The sequence below is a fragment of the Varanus komodoensis genome, unplaced genomic scaffold (genome assembly GCF_004798865.1).
Source record: "Varanus komodoensis strain SLA01 unplaced genomic scaffold, ASM479886v1 scaffold22, whole genome shotgun sequence".
NCBI lineage: Eukaryota > Metazoa > Chordata > Lepidosauria > Squamata > Varanidae > Varanus > Varanus komodoensis.
The window spans coordinates 9,467,623-9,492,063 of record NW_025335606.1 but is presented as its reverse complement, the minus strand read 5'-3'; the positions used below and the strand labels follow the sequence as shown (position 1 = coordinate 9,492,063).

The 24,441-nt window shown below is 43.0% G+C and overlaps 1 protein-coding gene across 1 annotated transcript in view; it reads right to left on the bottom strand.

Moving 5' to 3' along the window:
* Nucleotides 1–24,441, bottom strand: part of DCC (DCC netrin 1 receptor) — a 647,852-nt gene that overhangs the window by 167,014 nt on the left and 456,397 nt on the right. The window contains exon 13 of the mRNA XM_044431047.1: nt 1,332–1,473. Within this exon, the coding sequence (XP_044286982.1) occupies nt 1,332–1,473 (142 nt within the window). The remainder of the gene's footprint in view (nt 1–1,331; nt 1,474–24,441) is intronic.

Genomic DNA, 24,441 nt, shown 5'->3' with positions numbered 1-24,441 from the left:
GCGTCATTAGCCTCAATGGGACTGATTCTTTGATAAGTACATATTACAACTTCTTGTAATTACAGAAAATTGCAGCTTCCAGAATTCCTAAACACCAGACATATTCGTTGGAGAGGATGCAAGTGGAATTTCAAAACATCTGGAAGGGGCCAGTTGGTGGAGGACTACTGTACAGAATTGCAGCATATAGAAGTTTATGCTTTAGATTCCTCAAACTATTATGTGGAAGAAGGAATTCCAATATCTTTCCCCTCTGTACAAGAAGGCTTACCTTTGAAAACCATCTTTGAAAATTTGTGAAAAGCCAAATGCAGTGGGCCAGCCTTGACCGGGGCTGGTTACTCCCTTGCCCACAGCAGCTTCAGGGGCTACTGGTCTGTTTCTGGGCAGAATTATAAGTGCTGGTTATGACCTAGAAAACCTGGGATGGGTTACCCGAAAGATCACCTTCTCCCCTATGAGCTTGCCTGGCTTTTAAGAAGGCCCTTCTTTTGAGGCCACCTTCTTCAGAGGTGCTTTGCTAGCAACATGAGAGAGGGCATTCCCAGCTGGGAAACATGTTCCCAAGGGAGATGTGGGTGTCTTCTTCCTTGCTAGCCTTCTGATAGCAGCAAAAGTTCAAGAAAAGGTTCAAATTCAAGAAGCTTGTAGGCAGGTGCTGTTTTTGTTCTGTAGTTAAGAAAATGAGAAAAGCCATGCTGGATCCTAGTTAGCCCAACTTTCTCTTCACATAGCGGCAAACCAGATGGCACTTTTCTTTTGGTTTGATTGCATTTTCCTGTGCTTTATTGTTTTAATTTATTTTGAATTGTTTCATAAGCCTCCTTAAGTACCATTTTTGGTAAAAAGGTAGGGTATAGATTAATTAATGGAATACCTGCTTAAATATTCTCCTCTATACAGCCATTGAAAACATACAAACCTAGTTCTGCTTTACGTTAGAGGTTACCCTACATTTAACAGCTTTCTACGGGATATAAAAACACATTTTGCTTGTTGTGTGAATACTAGAGGAACAGTCTTGTACTAGGGTGACAGGTTTTGTTTTTGTTTTTGAGTTGGCATTCATAGAAACTAATTTAGGATAAAAACTGTGAGGCAGAATGGGGAATTGTTTCATTAAGCTGAGGAAAATGGAAAGGCACAAATACATGATCAAACCATTAAGGGGGAAACAAAGTAAAAATGTATGAAGGTTGTTGCTGTACAGTCTAATAAATGTAACTTGAATGCAGAGGAAAACAAGGTTCCTGGTGCTGGAAGCATATTGTATTCCCCAAACATTCATTCACCATTGGCTATGGGAGGGTAACAGCCATGTAAACACTAACCTGTGAACAGGTACCAGAGGTTGTTTGGCTCCAGTGTTTCTATCTCACCCCTGCGGGCTGTCTTTCTGTGTCGGATTTTATAGCCGGTGATAAATCCATTTTGTGTGCCTGGTGGCGGTGGGAGCCAACTCACTTTGATGCTCTGCAAAAGAAGACATTAGAACTGATTTTGTAATTATTATTTTGCTTTTCTAGAAAGGACATATACATGGAATCATACTCTGCTCTTAACAATAGTGACTGATCTAAGGGGTGGCAGGGAAGAATTTGGGCCCACAGCAGACAGAGACATACTTACAGTGGACCTACTGAAATGAATGGAACTTCAGCTTGTCATAAGGAACTGAAGCCCTGCTGATTCAGTGGCTCTACTTATGTATGGCTACCTTTGATACAACTCCTTGAATTCTGGCTTAGTAGCCTTTGATATTTTTGGGCTGTACCACATCAGAACAGAGGTGGGAACCAACATGTTAGAATGCTCCTTCATACCCACAGTCTCACCACATTGGAAATTTTACTGCATTGAAAGCTAGACCATTGAAAGAAGAGTTGTATCCTAACTTCCCAAAGGCACCCCTTTCCCTCCAATGGAAGAACCTTATTTATGTGGAGTATCAAGCATGGGATTATCCCCTATAAAATAGGATGGTCTTCTACTCAACACTTTTTGCCATCAGGCCTGTTGATGAGGAATGGATCCATGAGGAATCCATTTGCAGGGTGGGAACCCATTGGATTCCTTGGGCTCAGGTCACCAAACTTGGGCCTGCTTTGATGTCACAATGAATCTGAGTTCACAACAAGTGTGTCTAGTGTGGCGCATGCCAAGGATGGAACCCTGTGTGAATGCTGCACAAAAACCTTCTGCATCACATGTGGCAAGTTTTGTTTGTGATGCAGAAGAAGGTTGCTTGTCATGCAAAATTTTGTTCTGCAAGTATTCATGGGTTTCCTCTTGGCTTAGCTCTCTTTCCAAGACAGGGCCGAGCACAAGAGGAAGTAAATGAATGCTAGAGAAATGGACTCCATGGAGCTTCGGGATAGTCATATCTCAGCAGCAAAATGTTTTGGACCAACTTGATTTCTCCCAGCTTCCTTCACTTCACTTCAGAAGAAAGAGGCACCCAAAGAATGAACCCTCTTGAAGATCAGCAGATTAATGTAAGACAAAGTGGACCCCGAGATGCTCAGGTCCCGGAAGGACTGTGGCACAAACTTAATGCCGTTTCCAGTGGCATTCCTATTACATTGCTTTGTATCTTGCCTTTTCCCACTTGGGAGGAACCCCAGATTACATAGTTCTATTTTATCCTTACAACAACCCTGTGAGGTAGACTGGGCTGAGAGTGAGTGACTGGCCCAAAGTCACCCAGGGAGCTTCATAGTCAAGTTGGGACTAGAACGAGGACCTCCGAGACCCAAGTCCAGCATTCACCACCACACCATGCTGGCCCTCCTTTGGACATATCAAGTTGGCTCAGGGAATTTCTCCAGGATTCCCACTGCGCTCCACTCTACAAATCCTGCCCAGGTGTGCCATTCCTCCCAAAATACCTGCCAATAACATCTACTGCCATCAGGAAAAGCTGAGAGACATTCTAGATTGCAAGCCACCTAGCAAGGCCTCGGCAATTGTAGGTGGCCTATAAATTTATTTATTTATTTTTCAATTTATACCCTGCCTTTTTCCTACAAAGGGCTCGAGGCAGCTTGTATCATTCTCCTCCTCTGTCTTATCCCCACAACAACAACCCTGTGAGGTAGGCTGGGCTGAGAGTCGGTGACTGGCCCAAAGTCACCCAGTTGGCTCCATGACTGAGCGGGGACTAAAACCCAGTTCATCTGAGTCCCAGTCCCATGCTCTTAACCACTACATCACACTAAATATATGTAAATAAATAAATAGATAGATTAAGAAGGGTCTGTTACTAACATCTGCTAATAACCTCACAGAGTCATAAACAGACTGTGCAGTTTTCTTTGTCACAAAGAGAAATATCCAGCCAAATGATAGAAGGTGTCAATGAACACTTCGTGAACATCTTCAGTTTTATCAGCTGGAATTTGATTAGACTGGAAATAAATCCAAGCTTTGGCATGCAAGCAACTTTATTAGTTCATTATAAAACTCAATTCTTACACAAGCATCGTCAAGGCATTTGCTACCTAGCATCAGAGATGTATTCCATGCTGAATGATGCAAAATGCCTTTATGTTTGAACAGACTGCATTTTTCAATTCTGGAGATGGTTGTTTTAAATGTGGGTTTAGTAGCCAGGGTTGTAAAGAAAATTCTATGCATAATGTTTATATGGAAATGCAAATGTTCAAAAATAGCTTGAAAATGCAAAGTATACGCCTAAGAGCAAACTTATAAAACACTTTTGAAATGGTATCATTCCAGAGGCTAGTAACAATCCTATAAAAAGAGAATTTAAATTCAACCCTATAAAATGGGATTAAATGAAGGATTTTATATAGTAGTTCAGATCTATGAGAGTCCATTAAATCCCCCATTCTGCAATGGATGGACAGCCATCACCCTTCAAAATCAATAGAAATTACAGATTGTTGAAACGTCGGATCTCAGGAGCAAAGCAAATGATCTCTCTCTGGTAGGAGAATTAACGCAGTTTGCTTGACTTTAGCTTGGACCCAGAGTATTAAGTAGCAACTCCTGGAATCAGTGATGATTTTCAGTGCAACAAAATTGATATGAGCTACCACATGACTGTTTTCATATCAATCTGGCTCATATACTCTGCACTAGATTGCTCTTTTCATCCAAATGTTTTGCCAAATGTTTGCCACCTGCTTTTGCTAAGTTGCGCTTGAGTCACCAGCTCATGGATTTAAGTCCATACGCACAGACCCACTTCTTCCATGTTTCCAAATACAAAGAAGGGAATGAGACCAGATCTACCTTCTGGTGCATCTGCCCGACTTTAAAAGTTCTTGAATACCCAGGCAAGGGCATTCAGTTCAAATACAGCCAACACTCATAGAATCCAGCATGGGTAGGCTCAGAATTCCCAATCAATCCTCAGGTGTTACCCTGAAAATTGGTTGCACTAAATTGGCCAACGGACCTTTGCAGAACTGTTCCATATTCTACCACATAGGACACAGAGCAGAATCATTCCGGGAACTCAACACAAATGTTCAAGTCAAGTCCCACCCTCAAAATACTGTGATTCTATCCCATGGAGTTCCTCTTTAATTATAAAAATATGTTTTATAAATTTCTGATCTGTCATGGCTTGCATTTTGCCATTTTCTCCAATGTAGCATCCAGCTTGACAAAGAGTCCAATTACGTTTACTCACTACTTTGTGACTTTTGAGTTAGTCCTAAAAGAGGTATTATCGCCTTGATTTTCAATGCTTTGCTTTTCTTTAAGAGACAACAGGACTGCAACTATCTTGTAAATATGTCAGTCCATGATAAGCTGTCATTTTCTCAGGCTCCTTTCATTGCAATATCATAAATTAGTTCCCCAAAGTCAGTTCTTGTTCAGTTTCTAGACAAAATGATTAGGCTGCATAGATTCTATGCTTCCTAGACTCCCTGAGGAATCATCAGATACTTTGGATTTCAGATCTGAGGTTAAAGACACTTCAGACTGACTCAGAGACAGACATGTACAATTTATGGTCTTCCATCATGCCTCCTGGCATATGGAAAAAATTGTTCTAGCTGCCTCTCTGAATTTGGAAACAGAACCTCTGAGATGGGGAAAGCAGGGCATTTCAGTGGGCAGGGAGGTGAGGATATCAGAAACTGAGAAGAGCCTTGCCAGCTTGGACCAAGAGCACATTTAGCCGTCCTTTAGCCATGCAGGGAGCAATCCTTTAGCCATACAGGACCCCACACGGAGGCTGTGAGTGCCGCAGCACCTTCCGCCCAAGTTCCTTGGCAACTGATGCACAGAGGCATAGTGCTTCCGAGGCTGAAGGCAGCATGGAACCACTGGATGAATCTCCAGTTAGGCATCTCCTCCACGAATTTGTTAGATTCCCTTTTATAGCTATTCAAATTAGTGGCCATCACTTCAGCCTGTGGAAGGTAATTCCATAGTTTAACTACTGTATGGCCTCTTTAGCTTCCTTATCTCTAAAATATTTCCACTAGATGGCAAAAAAGCCATTTAGCAAAAATGCAGGCTGTAAGGATGGGGAGCGTTTGATAGGATGAGCATAAGCCGCTGAGTTTGGGTCTTATGATCATTGCAAAAGGATTGTGTCCTTGATGAATCTTACCTTATCATCATCATCATCATCATCATCACCACCACCACCACCACCACCACCACCTATACTACCTGATAGGTGAAGCTCTCAGGGTAGTTTACAACAATCCATATAAACATGATGATAAAATAGAAACAGAAACAGAGCAAGTCAGAAGGGGCCTCCCGGGCCATCAAGTCTGACCCCTGGCTCCAGCCAGCTCCGCTCATGACATGCTCACCATGTGCATGTCCAGTTAAAATGCAATAATAAAAAAGGAACGGCAATGCCCACTTGTTACGATGACTAGCTTGCTGAAACATCTTCCACTTTCTGCCAGAGCAATTCACATTGTGCAAGAATCATGCAGGACTATCCACATTTCACTGAAAATTAGTGGTAATTTGTTTTCTGTAAATCTCATTTAATAAGCCAGAGGTACTTTAATCAGTGAGAAACCATTGCGAAGATTGCTCTTTTTTCACAGGCAGAATTGCACCGGGAAAACTCTCAGGCACATTTGTGCAGTAGACATGAGCTCAATAGAGTTTGTTCGTGGGAGTCCCAGCAGCAGCGCTGGCTTTCCCTGGATGAGGAGGCTTTGCCTCCCCTTCCTGGCAAGGAGAGCTAGGACTGGAAGTTCTTGAGAGAACAAGCCACAGAGGAAAGCCCAGATATCTCTGCCTCCCAGACTACAAGACCTTCTGTGGCAGCACAAGCTCACACTCTGTTCCGGGGAAAAGCCTGGACCAGAAGCTTCCTGTTCAGCAGGCTGCTTGTTCTGCTCCATCCCTGCTTCCGGATCATTATGATAAATTTCACAGCAAATGATAGATCTACGGAGACCGCAAAATAAGTTTCCATAAATATCCTTAAATGTAATCTACAATTTAGCCTGATCAGCATGGATCTAATTGCAAAGAATGGAGAAAAGCAAGAAATATATCCAAGGGAATGGGAAAATTATAATTGCCAAGTAGCAGTAATGGATATGATTTCATGATGTACAAAATATTGTGGTTAGCAGAGATTCAGACTGATTCAGATTTTTATGCACCTGGCCCAGGGAATTCATGGTGGACTGGCTGTTTTGAAGTCACACTGATTCTGTGGACCTGCAGCCCAGGTCTCCCCCTCTTTTTTCCTTTTTGTAATTTTATGTATGTTTACTCATAGAAAAAAATAAAAATAAAGAATAACCTAAAATTGCACATTTCTTTCCATAAGCTAAAGCATGAAAATGCACATTTTGAGTGTATTCACGTGTTAAGGGGGACTTGTACCTTTTCAGAACATTTTTGAAGTCTGAATTTGTGCAAATCTGTCTGAATGCATTTGCACAAAATCCAGTCCTGTCAATTAATGGATAATGGAATGAAACGCGCTCAACTATCTGCAAAAATGCAGATGGGATGGATTTTATGAAGTCAGTACATTTTTGATGGGAAGGTAACATTACAAAACAGGATTCTTTAGATCGATGGGATCGATTGATTCTGTACTGGAGACAAGGAGATAAATGTTAGAGTATGGGGAAAGAAGTCCTGGAAGTTGTTTAACAGGTACAATTGATTTCAATGCAAGTCTGACTGGGAAAAAATAGGAAAATAATTGAACTGAAAAAGAATGGTTGTTAATAGATTGAGTTCCCACTTTGGAAGTGCATTTGCTCATCATTAGAATATTGAAGAAAGGTGGGGGGGGGAGGAGGAGAGAGAGAGAGAGAACAAATTTCTTGTATCAATTCTACACATGTGATCCCTGTCCTCCAATCCCAGATGAGCCTGCAACTGGTTACTTAGTAAGGAGGGACTGAAAATAGGACCTACAGATGTTCAGAACCCCTGGCTTGCATCACAGGGCAGAGTGTGTGAGCTCATCATGCACTGGCAGTCACATGGCACCAGGGCAGGGACCAGGTTTGCATGCAACAGCTGCAGCTTGAATCCCTGGCATCCCCAGAGAGGGCTGAGAAAGACTCTGTGCGAAAGCTGCCAGTCTGCATTGACAGCACTGCGCTACATGAACCAGTGACCTGGCTCTGTCTATGGCATCTTGGTCTATTGCAAAACGGCTGCACATTTGCATTCATGCAGATACAGTGGTAATGAAATTTGACTTATGCGCAGGAGCAAAGTCAATTTCCCTGGATGCTGCAGGGATCTTTTTTGTTTTGTTTTTGTTCTTGCAATCAATACAATTTTAGATGTTGCTTTGGTTCTTGCAAAATCAATGGCAGAGCTGTGAAATACTTCTTGTCATCATAAATGTCTTAAGAGATAATGGAAGGGAATACTAATTATAGTACTGGGGGTGGGAGAGAGATCCATCTTGAAAAGCCCATGCTTCTGCTATATTTCAGTTTTCCAGGCTTTCTTTTAGATGTTCAGGAATGTAATCCAAATGTTTGGAGGGATGCGCACATCACTGCAAAAAATTTCATGGGACTTGCAAAAGCAGAAGCATGATTAGGAATCTCTGAGAATTTGTGACTGTGTGCAAACTTGTCCCAGTCATGAGGCTGAAGGCTAAGGCAAGTCAGGACACAATTCCAAAGAAATATTAATAGTTTCTGATACCTAAATTCACATTTGAAAGTGTACGCTTGTGCAATGCTCACTTCCAAAATGTGCACTAATGCAAACTTTAATTTCTGGAATGTGAATTTCTGCCCTAAATCTGCATTTTCACAAAGTTTAGCCTGAGATGAAAATGGAAATTTTTCATTGGAATAATGATAAAAAACTATACATTTTTCATAGAAAATGTATGTTTTTTCTGATTTAGATAGACCAAAAGCATTTCCTCTTCCCATGACTCACATTTGGGAATGCAAATGAAGCAAACGGAACTTTGAGGAAGAATTTAAAGAAACTCAGCAAGTTTGAATGTTACATGTTTGTCTATCTCTTGGCATGGCGAATAAGCTACCTCAGAGAAAAGATTGTGGGCATTTTTGAAATGCAGAAGAGTGGGGGGATGGCAAATTTGCATCCCCCAGGCATGTTGCAGTGGAACATTTTCCTGCCCTCACCAAAACGAAAGTCAGCATGGTAACACCAGACCTTCATCCGTTCCAGCACAACTTGGGTGGGAAAATGTCTACACAGGGTGAGAAGAAGTTGAAAATATGATGGCCAAGAAACCTGTGCAAATGACCCCAAGTTAATAATTAAGAACACCTATCCGGGGCCTGCAATAAAAGGTTGCAGTGTAGAGTGTTAACATTCAGGGTCCAGCCAGTCATTTTCCAGGTCCCTCCATTGTACCCTTCCTACCAAGAGTTTCCGTTCCATCCTCAGTTTTCTTGGTGCTGTTTATGTTCTCTTTATCCACTTAGGTCTTTCCCTCCCACCCAAGATACTTTATTTTTCTGAAAACCTTTGGGCTCTCCCAGTGCTGCTGGTTCCTCCCTCGCTGAGTGGGCAATGCCACTTTGGCTGAATATGGCACCAACTTGGAGAACTGAGCTTCCTGATCATTATTTGGGATTCCCCACCTCCCCATCTTTTTATAGGGCTGAGTGCAAAATGGCCTGTTTGTGGGTTTCAAACTTGGAAGAAGAGGGGGATTTCAGCAATATTTTCAAAGTGGGAAGTAGAATTTTCTAAATGTTATAGGACAGAAAGGAGAGGGGGCATCCTAAGAAAATGGCTTAGCAAATTCTCTTCTCAGAAAGTTTGACTCAAAATGCTGAAGACCATTGTTGGTCCAGATGAAGGCAAGTGAAGGGCAAGGAGAGGAGGATTTGAAGGAGAAGAAACAGCCCTTTGTTCCTTCAAGGATAGCAAGATAATATCAATCAAATATTAAAATTAGGGCTACACTTACACCAAAAATCCTCCACATAAGATTATGGACAGCACGGAGGGTGCAGGAGGATTATTTCCAGGGTATCCCAGAAATAATAATAATAATAATAATAATAATAATAATAATCCCTCTGAAATTTTACCTCCCCAATTTTTAGCTCCCCACAGAAAAAGACCCAGCTGTCTTTTTCCAAGATTGCCAAAATCCATGGGCCTCTGATATTCACCAGCAAGATACAGGAGACAGCTGTTTCACTAGCAAGTAGGACATTTCACCAGGAATTGGAGCATCTGGAGGAGAAATGAAGAAATCCTGGCATGCGGAACTGCTTCCAAGAATGAGCTTTTCCACCTTCTGAGGAAATTCAGATTATAGCAGCTGCAAATGTGGAGTGTGGGGAAAGCACTACGAACAGGATATGAAATATTCATCTGCTGTGTTCAGGCTGTTGGGGTCAGGGGAACGGCATCTCGCTCATGCCCACCCTAGGCAAGGGTGGAGAGTCTCTGGCCCTGTGGCTGTTCCCTTTACTCTCATCCATCTTAATTGTCATGCCCAAGGGGGGGAATGATGGGAGTTGTAGTCCAACGACATCTGGAAGGCCATGGATTCCTTACACCTTTTCCACCTTCTGTCAGCTGATATGCTTGTCTTTGGATTCATCCACAAAGAGAATTGTTAAAGGATGAGAAGCCAAGAGAAGGGCCCCAGATTTGGAGCAGGGGAGTTTCTGTCCCCCATAGAATTACAATCAGGCCCAGCTGATGGTCAATGGTCAGGGGGACTCATGGTGTGGTCCACTCAACAAGGGGGAAATCTGTGGTTGCTCACCTGGACAGTGATGTTTGCTTACAATTAGTAAAACCTATCTTATGGTTCAGATGGGCAGCACTGCTAGTTTTCCAGCAATGCAGCAAGTCCATACAGAGGTGGGAGTTGGAAAAAGATGGTCTGGGAGAAATGGAAGGCAAGGGAAGAGCGGGGAGTGAAGTTGGAGTAAGAAATTAAAAACTGGGCAGTGAAGAAAGATGGGAAAGTGGGCAAAGAGGGAGAAGGAGGAGGCGGAATTTCACATACTGAAATACCAGTAAGTTCCTAGTCCCATTTAGCCTGGGTTCCAGCAGACTTTCTTCTGATGGACCTGCTGAAGTGTGTGTGAAATGAAAGGAGGAAAGCTACAAATTCCCTTCCTTCACAAGTGTTTTTTCACAGTACAAGTTTCACAGTCCATCTCAACCTCCCTTTATGTGCCAGCCCCTTGACCTGTTCTGCAGAGCAAATACAGTCTCCCTCATGAACCAACGCCCTCCTCCACATTTCTCCTAAACATTCCTCTTCAGATCTAGTGGTCTGAATACAGCCTGTCCCTCTTGTAAGCAACACTAATGCATCGTTTTTCCAGAAACTGCGAGAACGGTGCAATGGTGGCATGTTACTATTGCCGTTAATTGTTATTATTCATTACATTTTTATGCCACCTTTCTTCTTCCTCCAAAGAACTCAAAGACTCCCCCCCTCTCCATTTTATCACCACAACAACCCTGTAAGGTAGGCTGAGAGTCTGTGAGAGTCCGTGACATAAAGTCACCCAGTGAGCTTTATGACTGCGTGAGGACTAGCACCCAGCTCTCCTGAGTCCCAGTTCATACTGCAACCAAGATGCCACACTGGCAAGGATACACTTTGGGTGTTTCCTATTGTTTTCTTTTAAAAAGCCTTTTTACCATCTCAAAGGCTCATATGAAAACCTCATTAGGAGACTCTCCCTGAGAAGTACCACCTCCCACACCTTGCCCTGACATCGTGCTCTTCTGTGCCGTCAGGTGAATCTGATGCAATGGTGCGGACACCCTTCTCAGCTTCATCTGCGATGGATGAATTGAGTGCCTCTGGCTGCAGAAGCTGGATAAGCACAGCTCTTCCTTTTAAGAGCAAAACTAAACTGTCCCATGGCAGCTTTGTGATGGTGGTGAGGACTTCGTTGGGATATCAAAGAAATGAATTCAAGAGAGTTCAGATTTCTAAGAATCAGACCTGTGGATTGAGCAGTGAACTGGCTTTCTCAAAGTCACATGGATTCCGTGGACTTGTGGATGATGTGTGTGAAAGACACACACACACATACACACTCCGTAACTGTACACAAATTTAATCTTAGGAAAATATGGACAATCTAACAGCACCTACAAAAATGTGTGTAATCCTCCCATTGACAACAGAATGAAAATATACACAGGGGATTTTTTAATTTTTTATTTATTTAAACCCTTTTCTATACTGTCCTCATACCAAAAGCCTCAGGGTTTGCTTATGTTGGGGGAATTTGTGCATTTTCATGTGTGCAATTTTTCACAAATGAATGTGCATGCATGCAAAATCCGATTCCATCACTGAGCAGGGAAGGAACGAAAATCACCCAACAATCCACAAAGTGGAGACAGTACAGATTTTCACTGTCCTTGTTGCTCTCTGGCTTTCTTCTCCTCAGGTTCTCAATTTTATTTTAGCTTTCGGTGAGTGGGAGTCATTTCGTTCTTTCTGTTATTATGTGGTTGGGAGTGAGAAATCCTTTAAGTTGTCCTGCAAATCAGAAGGCTACCAGTGTATTCCAAAAAATGTTCTGTCTACTGCTAAATTGCACCATGGCAGGTCTAATTGCTGGTACAAGTTTTCCCTTCAGTTCCTTGGGATTAAATAACTCCTTAAGATGCCCTCCTTCCATGCTATTAGATCTCTTCTCAAATTAGTATTGTAATAGGGTATGTGTAAACGTGTGTATGGGAACTTGTGTGTGAATATATCTGGAAGATACCCTGGGTAAATATTCCATTATCACTCTAAAGAGATGCTTAGCTTTCACGGTCCGTGATTGGTTCTGTGCACGTGGTCAGCAAATGTGGGGAGTGACAATCCAATGTAAAAATATGGCAAGAGAAAATTGCACATATATGACATTTGACATCAATGGAAGAAGTTTCCTTTGAACTGGAAGATGACTGAAATGGAATACTGGCCACAGCAGTTGGTAGAAGAGCTTTGCAATAGAAGGGTGTGTGTGTGTGGGGGGGGGGGGACATCCATTCTTATACCAACATGTACCCAGCAATTTAAGTAACAATCTGAGCTTGAGACCACTGATGGTTGCCTTGGATACAGGGAACGTCAAATTCCAAAACGATTTCCTTCCTTCCTTCCTTCCTTCCTTCCTTCCTTCCTTCCTTCCTTCCTTCTTTGTAAAACCTTGTTTAAGTTCTTTCTCTTCCTGCCTGCCCCTCTCTCTTAATCAACACAAAGAAAATAATTATCTTTGGCTGTCACTTTTAAAACATTAAACCCTCCTAGGCAACACAGACTCAAAGCACACGTTTTAATTTTCATGTTGCACTGTTTATCTTCCACAATTATTTTCATAAATGGCTTTTATGTTAAATAACACTTAGTACTGTCAAATTAACCCAGCATTAAAAATGTTCCACAAAAAGAAATAGAAGATCCATTTCATATATTTATGTCAGCCAGTTGAAAAGGAGGTGCTGTGGGTTGATTAGCATCTGTGTTCCCAACCTGATATCTCATGACTTGATGAGTAACAACAGAATATAGGAATTGCCTCCATTCCGGCCAATACTGTGCATTAATGGGAAGTGGTTGATGTAATAGGGGAACTGTGTATACGGATGCATATATTAGGGGAAATGTATCTATTGTCCCGCACATTTTCAGTATGAAACGTCTCCTAATGCATGCATTTTATGTGCACCATTTGACTGTAGTCTTGCATTGCAAAAAGGGCAGAAATGAGAAGACTGCAAGAAAATTGTCTTCCAATAATTTTTAATAATTGCATTTGGGAAGTGCAAATTAGATTGGCTCATATTAAAATGTAAACCAAACAAATGTCTCCCCTTTTTGGTATAAGTCCTAGCATCTTGGGTTACTGCTGAAGCTCTTTCTGGGGCTTTATAGTGGTTACCTGGTCATTTCACACTTCAAGGTGCTGGTTTTGGCTTTCGCCATAGCAATGGAGGGCTTAATGCCTGGAAGCCTGCCCTGGGTCCCCTTGTGTCACAGTCCAACATTCCAGGGTTTTCCAGAAGCCCACACCCAGGTGTGCTCAGCAGCACACGGAGCCAGAGTCTTGGCGGTGGAAGCAATTCTTGGGTCACCGGAGTCAGAATCAGTTAAAAAGTGCCAACTCCAACTCCTAATAAAATTAAATTGCAATATAAATAATATGCTAAAATTTCCTGTTTGAGAGATAGTAATTTGATTAACATATTTTTCAGGTTATATTTGGGTTATATATTTTAATTTCGTATATTAGTGAAAGTGGCACTCCATGAAAAAATTACAATTGGGAAAAAAGTGTGAACAAAGTCGGCTGTTTATGAACACTTTACAATAACAACAGATGGGAAATATGTGCATCAATGTATTACAGAAGATAAAAGCCTGTGTTGCAAAAATTAGTGACTTTAGCTGTTCTGATAAAAATGCATCTACAATTAGCATAATTATTTCCTACATTGATATCTAAATAAAGGAGTCATTGTTGATGGAACCATGAACTGAGGAGTTGGAGTTGGGGTCAGATTTGAAGGTTTTATGTATTGACTCTGCAGCTCTGGTACCTGCATAGATCTTCTACTTCTGAGGTTTTCTCTGGGTTCTTCTACAATGGCAGGTGGGTCCAGAAACAGGAGACTGAATTTGGAACCTCTGCATGGAAAGCACTTGTCCACCATGTCTTCCCCTGTTTGAACCTGCCAGATCCAGGATCCAGGCAATCCCAGCATGAAGTAGACCAGCTTTTAATAAACACATAGCTGTTAAAGGAGACAACCCAAACTCACCACCACAAATTCAGATCAAAAGAAAAGCCCTGATGGGTCAGCCCAGGTGTCTACAGGATTCCTCAAGAAAGAGGAATACAAGAGCTCTACCTTCCCAAGCTCCTTTGCACCTCGTGCGCACAAGCATGCCTGATTTGGTGAAAGTGCACTGACAGCAAGGCCAGTCGCCACGGGGAACCTCCTCCTCTGAAACCCCTGGGCCTCCTCTGGTGCCATTGGTGCCAAAGATGGCTGCTCATGAGAGGCTCGCTGGGAAAGGAGCCCTGCACACCCACAGCACAAGCAGCACCCCTGTTCCACATCTCCCGCTACGGGCTTTTGGGCTGCTGCACCCAATGCAGAAAAATGTTGCTGGTTGCACGGAAGGGTGTCTGTGAGCATTGACAGACATCCTCTCAGCTCCCTTTGGAAGACTGGGCTGCACACAAGAGAAAGCCCTTGAATGCTTGAAGGGATGGATTCCAAGAGGATTTGGTGAAAAAGCCAAAGGCAAGCAACAGAACTCACATTCCTCCGAGCCCTGTAGGAAGAAATGTGTGGATTTTAATAATTCCATTAATGCATGGAATCCAGGCTTGCCAGCTTGCGAGCAATGACCCAGCATGGGGAGAGGAGGAGAAGGGTGCCCCTCTTCACACCATCGCACTGTGGTGCCGAACAACAGTGTCACCCCACAGAGGTCAGATGGGGAAAGTGGGGGCCGAGGAAGGGCCACTTCTAAGCCCTGCCAGGCTCTTGCAGTTCAGGGCGGAGGGTCTGCAGTGACCTCACCCCTCCTTTCCACATTTCAAGGGGTGCATGATGGGAATATCTGGATCCCGCCCTGCTTTTTCTCTCTTCCGCAGCAGCGATGACAGCCATGGCAGCTTAGGCAGTCTTGAGTCGCTTCTATTCTCCTCCTCCCGAGAAATCCTGGAAAGAGCTCAGGACGCGCACACGTCCAGATCAGACTGGGTGCCTGCACTTTTTCTTTGCTCCGCCTCACGTTTGCCCTGCCCTGTTTGCTGCCTCGGAAGGGCTATCCGTATCTGGACTAATTAGCCTCCTTGAAGAGTGAGCTGCAAACTGACACTGATAGGGACAACAGCCTTCTGGCAAGAGAATAATCCTATCGTTGCTGAACGCCTGTCACATCGCTGATGTAACGGGTCTGGCATTTGCCAACCACAGCCGTGCCTGGAACAGCAAAAGCATCTGCTGAGAGCCACCTATTAGCATGCAAATAAATTCATTAAAATTCACATGCCCATTCAACAACTCATCAAGTCAGTTCTTGACAATCTACTATATTGGTTTCATTCTTCCATCCTAAGGGGGGGGCACAGGTGGGGGGCCTTGCAATCAGCAGTTCAAGGAAGATTTTATTTATCTAAGGATGCCTCTCTTTGATGTCCACATTCAATTTAAGAATGACTCGTGGCACTGGATTGTTCCCGGGGCCAGAAGCAACTATCAAACCCTCTGTCCAATTTCCACTTACAGACACCAGATGTATGCTTTTAAAAATGGCTCCAAAATTAGTGGCACCTATCACTAAAATGACAGTGGCTATCATTTTAATTATAGATTGCGCCCACTGAGTTTTCTTCAATGAGATCTGTACAAGAGCCCAATAATTGAGACATGATCTAACACAAGGCAGTTTACCTGTTACTATTCCAATGAAAATCAAATTCACACACATACATGAATGAGGGACTTCCACTTTAAGCAAGGTTGCTGCACTGTATCTTTTAATACAGGAATATGGATGCAGATAGTATGGCCATCATCACAAATGTTCACACACCTCTACAAAAGGCAAAAGTCATTTGTTTAAAACATTTCTGTCCTGTCTTTATCTGGGCAGATTGCAAGATGACTTACAACCAGAGCATAACAGCAAATTAAAATTTGAATATAATATATAAATATACAATAAAATTATTCTAACTATATGATAAAACAATCAATACTTGAAATAGTGGCTAAATTAAAAGGTTTTGGCCTGGTACCGAAAAGAATAAAGTGTCAGTGCCAGGTGCACCTCCCTGAAGAGGAGAATCCAAAGCCAGGGCACTACCAGGGAAAACGCCCTTCTCTGGGTAGCCACACTTCTACCCTCCTTCAAGGAGGGCTCCCAAAGAAGGACCTCAGCAGAAGATCTTAGGGTTTGTGTCTTGGGGTTCTTAGGGCCCTTCAAATACCCATGCTCCAAACCATTTAGGGTTTTATATGTCAACATTAACACCTTAAATTGGGACTGGACTTCAATAGGTATCCAGTGAAGATGATATTGGACTGCTGTTGTATGATCATGCCTGCCAGTCCCAGTGGGCAATCTTGCCACTCCAATCTGTACCTACTGAAGTATCCAGATCATCTTGAAGGGTGCCCCACATAGGGTTTGTTGCAATAATCCAGCTGGGAGGTTCCCAGGGCATGGATTACTGTGGCTAGGCTCTGCCCATCCAAGTAAGGACATAGTTGCAGGACCAGCCAAAGCTGGTGGAGATGCTCCTTGACATGGCCATCACCCGGGCTTCCAGAGTTAATTCTGGGTCAAGGAGCACTCCCATTTGGAATACAGCAATTGTTAAACAGGGCAAAATACACTGTTGAGACAAATTTTTAGCAGGCCCCTGATTTCTAACATTAAACACGGGTGTCTTGGCCATGAGGATGGTTCTCCCACCCTCCTCTCTTCTTCAGTACACTTTGTTGGCCTAACCAGTCATCTGTTGTTGTAACCATTTCCTGAGCTCCTGATAAAGGGCACTGAATGCTGAATCCATTTATTGTAAATAGATTGAAATCTTCTCCTAAATATTACCATGGCTGGAAGCTGAAGATGTCATCCATGGCAGTTTCTCTGCACATCTTACTGACAGATTTCTCTAATAAATATTTGCAATTACTAACAATAATTGGGAAGCTTTCCAGAAGAATACATATACAAGAGCTTATGATGGGATAGGACAGTCTTTCATAAATTGGGTGCCCTTGAGATGTATTGGACTACAACTTCCAGTATTTCTGACCACAGACCTTATTGGCTGGGCTGCTGAGACTTGATGTCCAAAAACTTCTGGAGGACACCAGGCTGGAAAAAGCTAATGTAAGTAGACTTTTTCATCCTTTGCTTTAGCGGCTCCTTAATGACTCATTGTAAATTCTTTACCTGTGGTGCCATGGCAGTAGCCCATGTTCATTAGACAGAGGTAGGCGAATCCCTCCAACAGCCAATGTTTTTAAAACAAATCTGTGTTTCAGTTAATGCTTGTGATTCCAGTTCAGGTCAATTTCAAAATTAATATTTTAGAAAGAGACTAGATGAGCTTTCAGAGAAGCTCCTTGGGGTGGCAAAAGGGGAAACCAATGCTGTCTTGATTTTAAGGATGGTTACAACAGCAAAAGAAGGAGGGGACGGCAGAGGATGAGGTGGCTAGATGGAGTCACTGAAGCAGTCGGTGTGAGCTTAGGTGGACTCAGGGGGATGGTGGAGGACAGGAAGGCCTGGAGGAATGTTGTCCATGGGGTCTCAATGGGTCGGACATGACTTCGCGACTAACAACAACAGCAGCAAAGAGTATCTCTGCTAGTTCTTGCTGTGGCCTCCATGTATTCTTTACAAAATATCTGATAAGCTGCATTGGTTATTTCCCTCCCCTCCCCTCCCGCTCTCACTCCCTCATTCTTGTATTCGTTCTCTTTTTCTGGCCCCACCTTTGCAACTTGCTCCCTCTAACTTTGACCCCAACCACCACTGGAACGTGGCTTCCACATAATTCCTGGAAACTGCATGTAGCTGTCGGAATGAAAGCAGTTTCCCATTCCTGGCACATACTTAATTCATTGGACTGAATTGGAGTCAACAGTCTATAATTCCATCCAAAATCAGCCAGTGCTTCTTTCAACCATCCAAATATATACATATTTATCAGAGGTATGATCTTCTGCTTCCATCTCCTATTATAAATCGATTACCATTACTTTTTTAAATATTGCCTTCACTTTCTCACACTTTAGTCCACCCAAGGCTGTTCTTATTCTTGAATTCTGATTGAACTATTTGTTCGCTTGCCTTGAGCTTTCCCTCTCCCAACTTTATAAAATATTGCATCCTTAAACAAGATTTTCTCACCCCACCTGACAGCATGTGCTGCCTTAACCATTCGTGGCTACTGACAACAATGAAAATATAACATCTTTACTAATGTCACCCTCCCACACCTTTTGATTGCTTTATTTCCCTCTTTAGTTTTGCTAAATTCTTGGGGCCAGGAGGTTTCTGTAATTACTAAGATCCAATCACTGAATTCATGTAAGAAAAGAATATGACCAGAAGTCATCAGAGAATGCAACACTATACATTGATTTTTTTTCCAAGATTAATGACCAGGGTCATTCAAGCAGAGGTCTTCAGATTTTGCTCCAAGTAGTGTCTGCTTAATTAGTTATTTTTAAATTATTCCATGATGACATATTCAGTAGCACTAAGCAGAACTGTTGAAAATCATCAAATTTACCATAAAATAGCATTTCACCTCATGTTCTTTATATCTAAATGTCATTTTTTAAAAATCATTCTTAGAGGTGAAAGGCTTTCTCTCTGACTATGTCCCAGTTACAAAGTTATTTTGCTGTGAAGTAGACAGACATTTGAAAATTAGTTTTTAGACCTGTCTTGTTAGCTTTGGTTCAAAATTGAGAAAGGAGTTTGGCAAGGCTGTATACTGTCGCCCTGCCTATTTAACTTGCATGCAGAGCACATCATGTGTGAAAGATATGCAGATGATACCACTCTAATGGCAGAAAGTGAAGAGGAACTAAAGAGCCTCTTGATGCGGGTGAAAGAGGAGAGCGCAAAACTTGGCTTGAAACTCAACATTAAGAAAACTAAGATCATGGCATCCGGTCATCTCACTTCCTGGCAAATGGATGGGGAAGAAATGGAGGTAGTGACAGATTTTATTTTCCTGGGCTCCAAGATCATTGCAGACAGGGACTGAAGCCAAGAAATTAAAAGACGCTTGCTCCTGGGGAGGAAAGCGATGGCAAAGCTAGACAGCATACTAAAAAGCAGAGACATCACCCTGCCAACAAAAGTGCGTATAGTCAAGGCCAGGGGTCTCAAACTTGCGGCCCGCAAGCCAATCGCCGGGACAGGCGGGGCACGGGGGAGGGGCCCTGCGGCCTTCAAAGCACCGGCGGCACCCGGGCTGGCCTCCGGATGAGCGGCCCACCACCACCGCAGTGGTGCAATATTTGATGCGGCCCAGCCTCACCCAGACTGTACTTCCAGCGGCCCCCAGGTAAGTTGAGTTTGAGACCCTTGGTCAAGGCTATGATTTTCCCAGTTGCAATGTATGGCTGTGAAAGCTGAGCGCCAAAGAACTGAGGCCTTTGAATTGTGGTGCTGGAGGAGACTCCTGCGAGTCCCTTGGACTGCAAGGTGATCAAACCGGTCAGTCCTAGAGGAGATCAACCCTGACTGCTCTGTAGAAGGCCAGATCCTGAAGATGAAACTCAAATACTTTGGCCACCTAATGAGAAGGAAGGACTCCCTGGAGAAGAGCCTGATGCTGGGAACAATTGACGGCAAAAGAAGGGGTGGCAGAGAATGAGGTGGCTGGATGGAGTCACTGAGGTGGTTGGTGTGAGCTTAGGTGGACTCCGGGGATGGTGGAGGAAGGAAGGCCTGGAGGAATGTTGTCCATGGGGTCGTGATGGGTCAGACATGACTTTGCGACTAACAACAACAACAAAATAATGGTGCGACACAAACACATACACGCTGCATCTCAGCCTCTAGCCAAAGACCCCTGCTCTTTTCCAGAATATTCCTTTCCATTCCCCACTTGTCTAGTTTCCCCTCACAACTGATGCTGCCTCTCTCTTTTGTATGGGTGGAGCCATTTGGACTACGTATGGATGGAAATGAGCTTGCCATTAGTGTGTGATAAGAGAGTGCCAAATTTACCATTCACACTGCGGGGTCAGACCAAAGGGCCATTTCGTTCACCTTCTTGCTGCAGTGGCCAAGCAGAATCTACTGCAAATCTCAAAAGCAGAACTTGGAGGCAATCAACATGAATTTCTCATGGATAATCTCCTTTTTTCAGTAGAAATCAGTAGGCTTTGTGTAGGATTGCCAGGAAATCTTCCTTTGATGTATTTATTTTCACCAGCCCCTTAGCTAATATAAGCAAACATGAGTTAGAGGGTGTAACCTTTCCTAGGAGCTTAGTCTAGCCAAGGCCTCTCATTTTAGATTTGAAGTTACTTAGGAAGAAACTAAACTCCCTTTCAAAGATTTTGTACAGTTTGTTGAAAACCACAATGACATATGGTTGCAGAGCATTAAAAAGCAATAGAAAGCTCACACTACCCTGATCAGTGACTGTATTGGCTCTCTCAATAGGCTGGAGATGCTCTGTGGGCCTCCAGAGCTGTTTGGGAAGCAATATGTTAATTTCTTTCCCAAGCTGATGGGGCAGGGAGAACACTGCCTCTTGCTATGGATTTTATATTTTATTCCACTGTCTCAGAGGCTATTACTACGCACACTAGCTCTAACCCCCGTTCTTGGAGATGGGAAAGAAGGTGAATCTGGTTCAGTAAAAGAAAGTTTTGGCTCTCACAGCCCAACTCAGCTCTTATCTAAGGTTGGTACAGCACTTGGGAAAAGCAGCTTCAAGGCAATTACATCAGGTGTTCTTCCTAATAAAATGAATGACCTTGTCCGGCTACCTTGGCTTTTGCACACTGGAAATGTTTACTACACTACTTGCTGAATGTTGATAAAGTTTTTGCATTTCTTCTGGTAGAGTCCATCCAACAGAGATGGGCTTAGAGGCCACTTAGGATAGATGGCATGTCCTGATATTAGAGCGCTCTACTCTACGGGCTGGGCACAGATAAGATTATGAATTTATTTGTTTTTCAGGGATATAGATCCCAGTTTCCACAGGGATATCAAAGAGCTGAACATAAAATGCAGTGGCATCAAAACAAAATGCATAACATAAGGGGGGGGGGAACACAAGACAACTCAGTCCTCGGTGCATGTGAATGCTTTACTGTCTGCAATAAGCTGCAGCTGGCTAGGTCACACTGGGTACAAAGTAATGTCAACTATTACAGTGTGCCACAGCACTAACTCTTCTAGCGCAAGAGTTCATGAAGTGAACCTCATAATAAGAGAATGAAAAAACTCAGTATGTTTAGCCTTGAGAAGGGAAGGCTGAGTGGAGGTGTGATGGCACTCTTCAAGTACCTGAAAGTTTGTCACAAACAGGAAGGCCAGGCTGTCTTTTCAATCATTCCAAGTTACAGGAAGCCAAGTTCTGACTGAACATCAGGAAGAACTTCCTGATTGTTAGAGCAGTATGGCAAAGGAACGCTTTACCTAGGAGGTTGTGGGCTCTTCCACACTAGAGGCATCCAAGATGCACCTGGACAGTCCTCTGAGAGGGATGATTAAACTTGGAGTCCTTCTAAGACAAGGGGTTTGAACCCTCTGACCCCTTCCAACTCCATGATTCTATGCTAAGCATGTGGCAGCCTCAGAAATGCTCTGTCTGATGATTGCAGGGAAGGGAAAGAGACATGAGAGATGAAGCAGTCCCTACGGTAATTATGCCACAAGAGGTAAAAAGCAGCATTTTGATTTGTAGCTGGAAAGCAGCCAGTGCAACCAATACAATGGACAAGGTCATGTTATGGCCCTGCCTGCACCAGCACAAGTTTCGAGTGGTTTTCAAGTTTTTCAAGCACAAGCCCACATAATTGGTCCAATGAGCTAAAGCTCAGCAGGTCTGCAGCTGGGGAGTGCTTGAATGACAAATACCTTGGGTAGATCTTGTCGTGTTAGGGTTTTTTGGGTGGGTTGGGGAGTGCGATTGACATGTTATAATAGGAATATAAGAGATGTCATCTCCAGACAGGAGCAAGCACAAGTTTGCATCAGCTGCCACTATCATTCCATCTTCAAAAAATGGTGATTGAAAGGATAGGAAAAAGGATTCAGCTGGCCATGAATAACTGGAGAAGAGGATCAGCCCTTGCACAGAACAAGATCAGTTTACACTGCTCAGAAACAGTTTTCTTTCAAAGGCTAGGAAACCTAGACTGAGGAGGCAGCACTAGGCCCTTAAGGTGTGCATTTATTTAAACGGAATTTAAGTCAACAAAAACAGCCAGTATGTGACTCTTGATGATGGACTGGCTTATTCTTCCAAACCGTCTGTAAATAAAAGGAGTGCTGTCTTATGTATGCAGTTGGGGACCTTATGGCAAGCAGCTTCATCTCCTAACTTCACAGCTGGTGAATGACAGGGCGGATGAACCCATAGCTGGTCATGATAAATGTAGGTTCTTACATCTACACTCGGATCCCAACCTACCTGCAGGGATTCATTGAAGTTGGAGCCTACATGTGTTTGAGGCATTTTACATTTATTTTATTCCTAAAACACAACTCCAGAAATCAACATTTAAAAGCAAAAACATGTTTGATGAATTTAGTATCTGATCTGAGTCTGATGCTCCTGCTTTGCAATCTTCAAGCAGATACTGCAAGCATATTAAAAATATATCATGCTTGGAAAAGCATCCAAGGAAAGCGCTGAGGCTGTACTCCTCCACCCTTGCCCCTTCTTTGCTAGCACTGGCTTTAGCGTGAAGATCCTGGATAGCATACACCAGACTTTCTGGCTGATTTTTCTCATTTGTCTCCTGTTCTCAAGCCAGAATTCTTATATTGGCCACAACTTGAACTCTGGTTGAATGTAAACCAGACCTGCGTCTTGAAGTTGACAACTAGGAGGAGCAGGTGAAGGGTGACCAGCATGGCGGGCAGGGGGGTCCCAAACCATTTCATTTTCCAGAAGATGAACTGGTGAGATGAAGCAAAAATATGAATGGAAATGACACTGCTCTTTGGTTTGCAGCATGCCCACCTCACAGTGGTTTTAAATTCAAAACAAATAACATAAAAATCAGGAATCCATGGCATTACCACTCAAGGGTTAGCAATCTGCAGTTTTTCCACTTTTTTTCCCTGTCTTTGTTGATCTTGCTGCAGTTTGTGGCAGAATATAACTCATACTTTGGTTTTTCCTGGCTTTGAAGATACAGCAGCACATTTGGACTTTGATTAAGTCACAGCATGAAAGGGAAGGATGACATGCTCACACAATCACAAGATTCATTTTAATGCTGTGATTTTAGCCGTGTGCTTATATTGATATATATCGAGAATGTGGAAGGAGGAAGAGGGGGGAAAGGAGAAGGCATGTTCCAGGAGGAGGAGGAAGAGGAGGAGGAGGAGGACGAGGTAGGGCAGCAGCAGCAAAATGAAAACTGTAGCAGAATTCCAAAAACTATTTTTATGAATTCTCCAAATTAAACCAGAAGACAGGCTCAGTTAAATACAGGTCATAGCAAATGGACTCAACTGTAGTGGAACGAGGGGGATTTTTTTATCCCTGTTCAGAGTCCAGATGATAGAGCAAGTAAAAGAAAAATCAAACAAATGAATGGCAAATCATTTTTAAGAACCAATGAATGTATGAATGTTGGATAAAATACAAAGGACGCAGTATGCACACGCACACAACTTATATTATGCAGTCTATCATATTGAGCAATTGAATAGTAATAAAGTCATGCTAAGAAGTTAAGCTAGAAGCAAGACAAAATCAAATATGGGCAAAATGATATAAATCGCTGTGCACTGAAGTTGCTGTTCCAGTACTGAATAAATAAATATCAGTTTTCAGTGAATGTAGCCATTAGGTGCCTATGTGCTCGCTCGCTCTCTCTCTCTCTCTCTCTCTCTCTCTCTCTCTCTCTCTCTCACTCGCTTTCCCCAAATTGCATAGTTTGTCAATTTTGTTGTGACAGTGATTTCGCCAATTTTTTTACAGGACTCTTTTCATATGAAGTCAGTATTTTACTGGCTGCTGCATTCATTTTAGCAGAGTCATCAACTCCAAACGGGGAGGAGAGGGTGGAATGGCAGAGAAGAAGAGGGGAGGGGAGAGATCGGAGTCAGTAGGAAAGAGGTTTGGATAAGGACGGGTGTCCAGAGGGTATCTGGCTGGGAACCCGTTCAGGGATGCTCTATGTTATCCTTTCCCATTATCCTTCATTATCCTTTCATCCTTTCCAGGGCTGAGCCTTAGAACTGAAAACACAAGCTCCAATTTGCTCTGCAGGAAAAGAAGT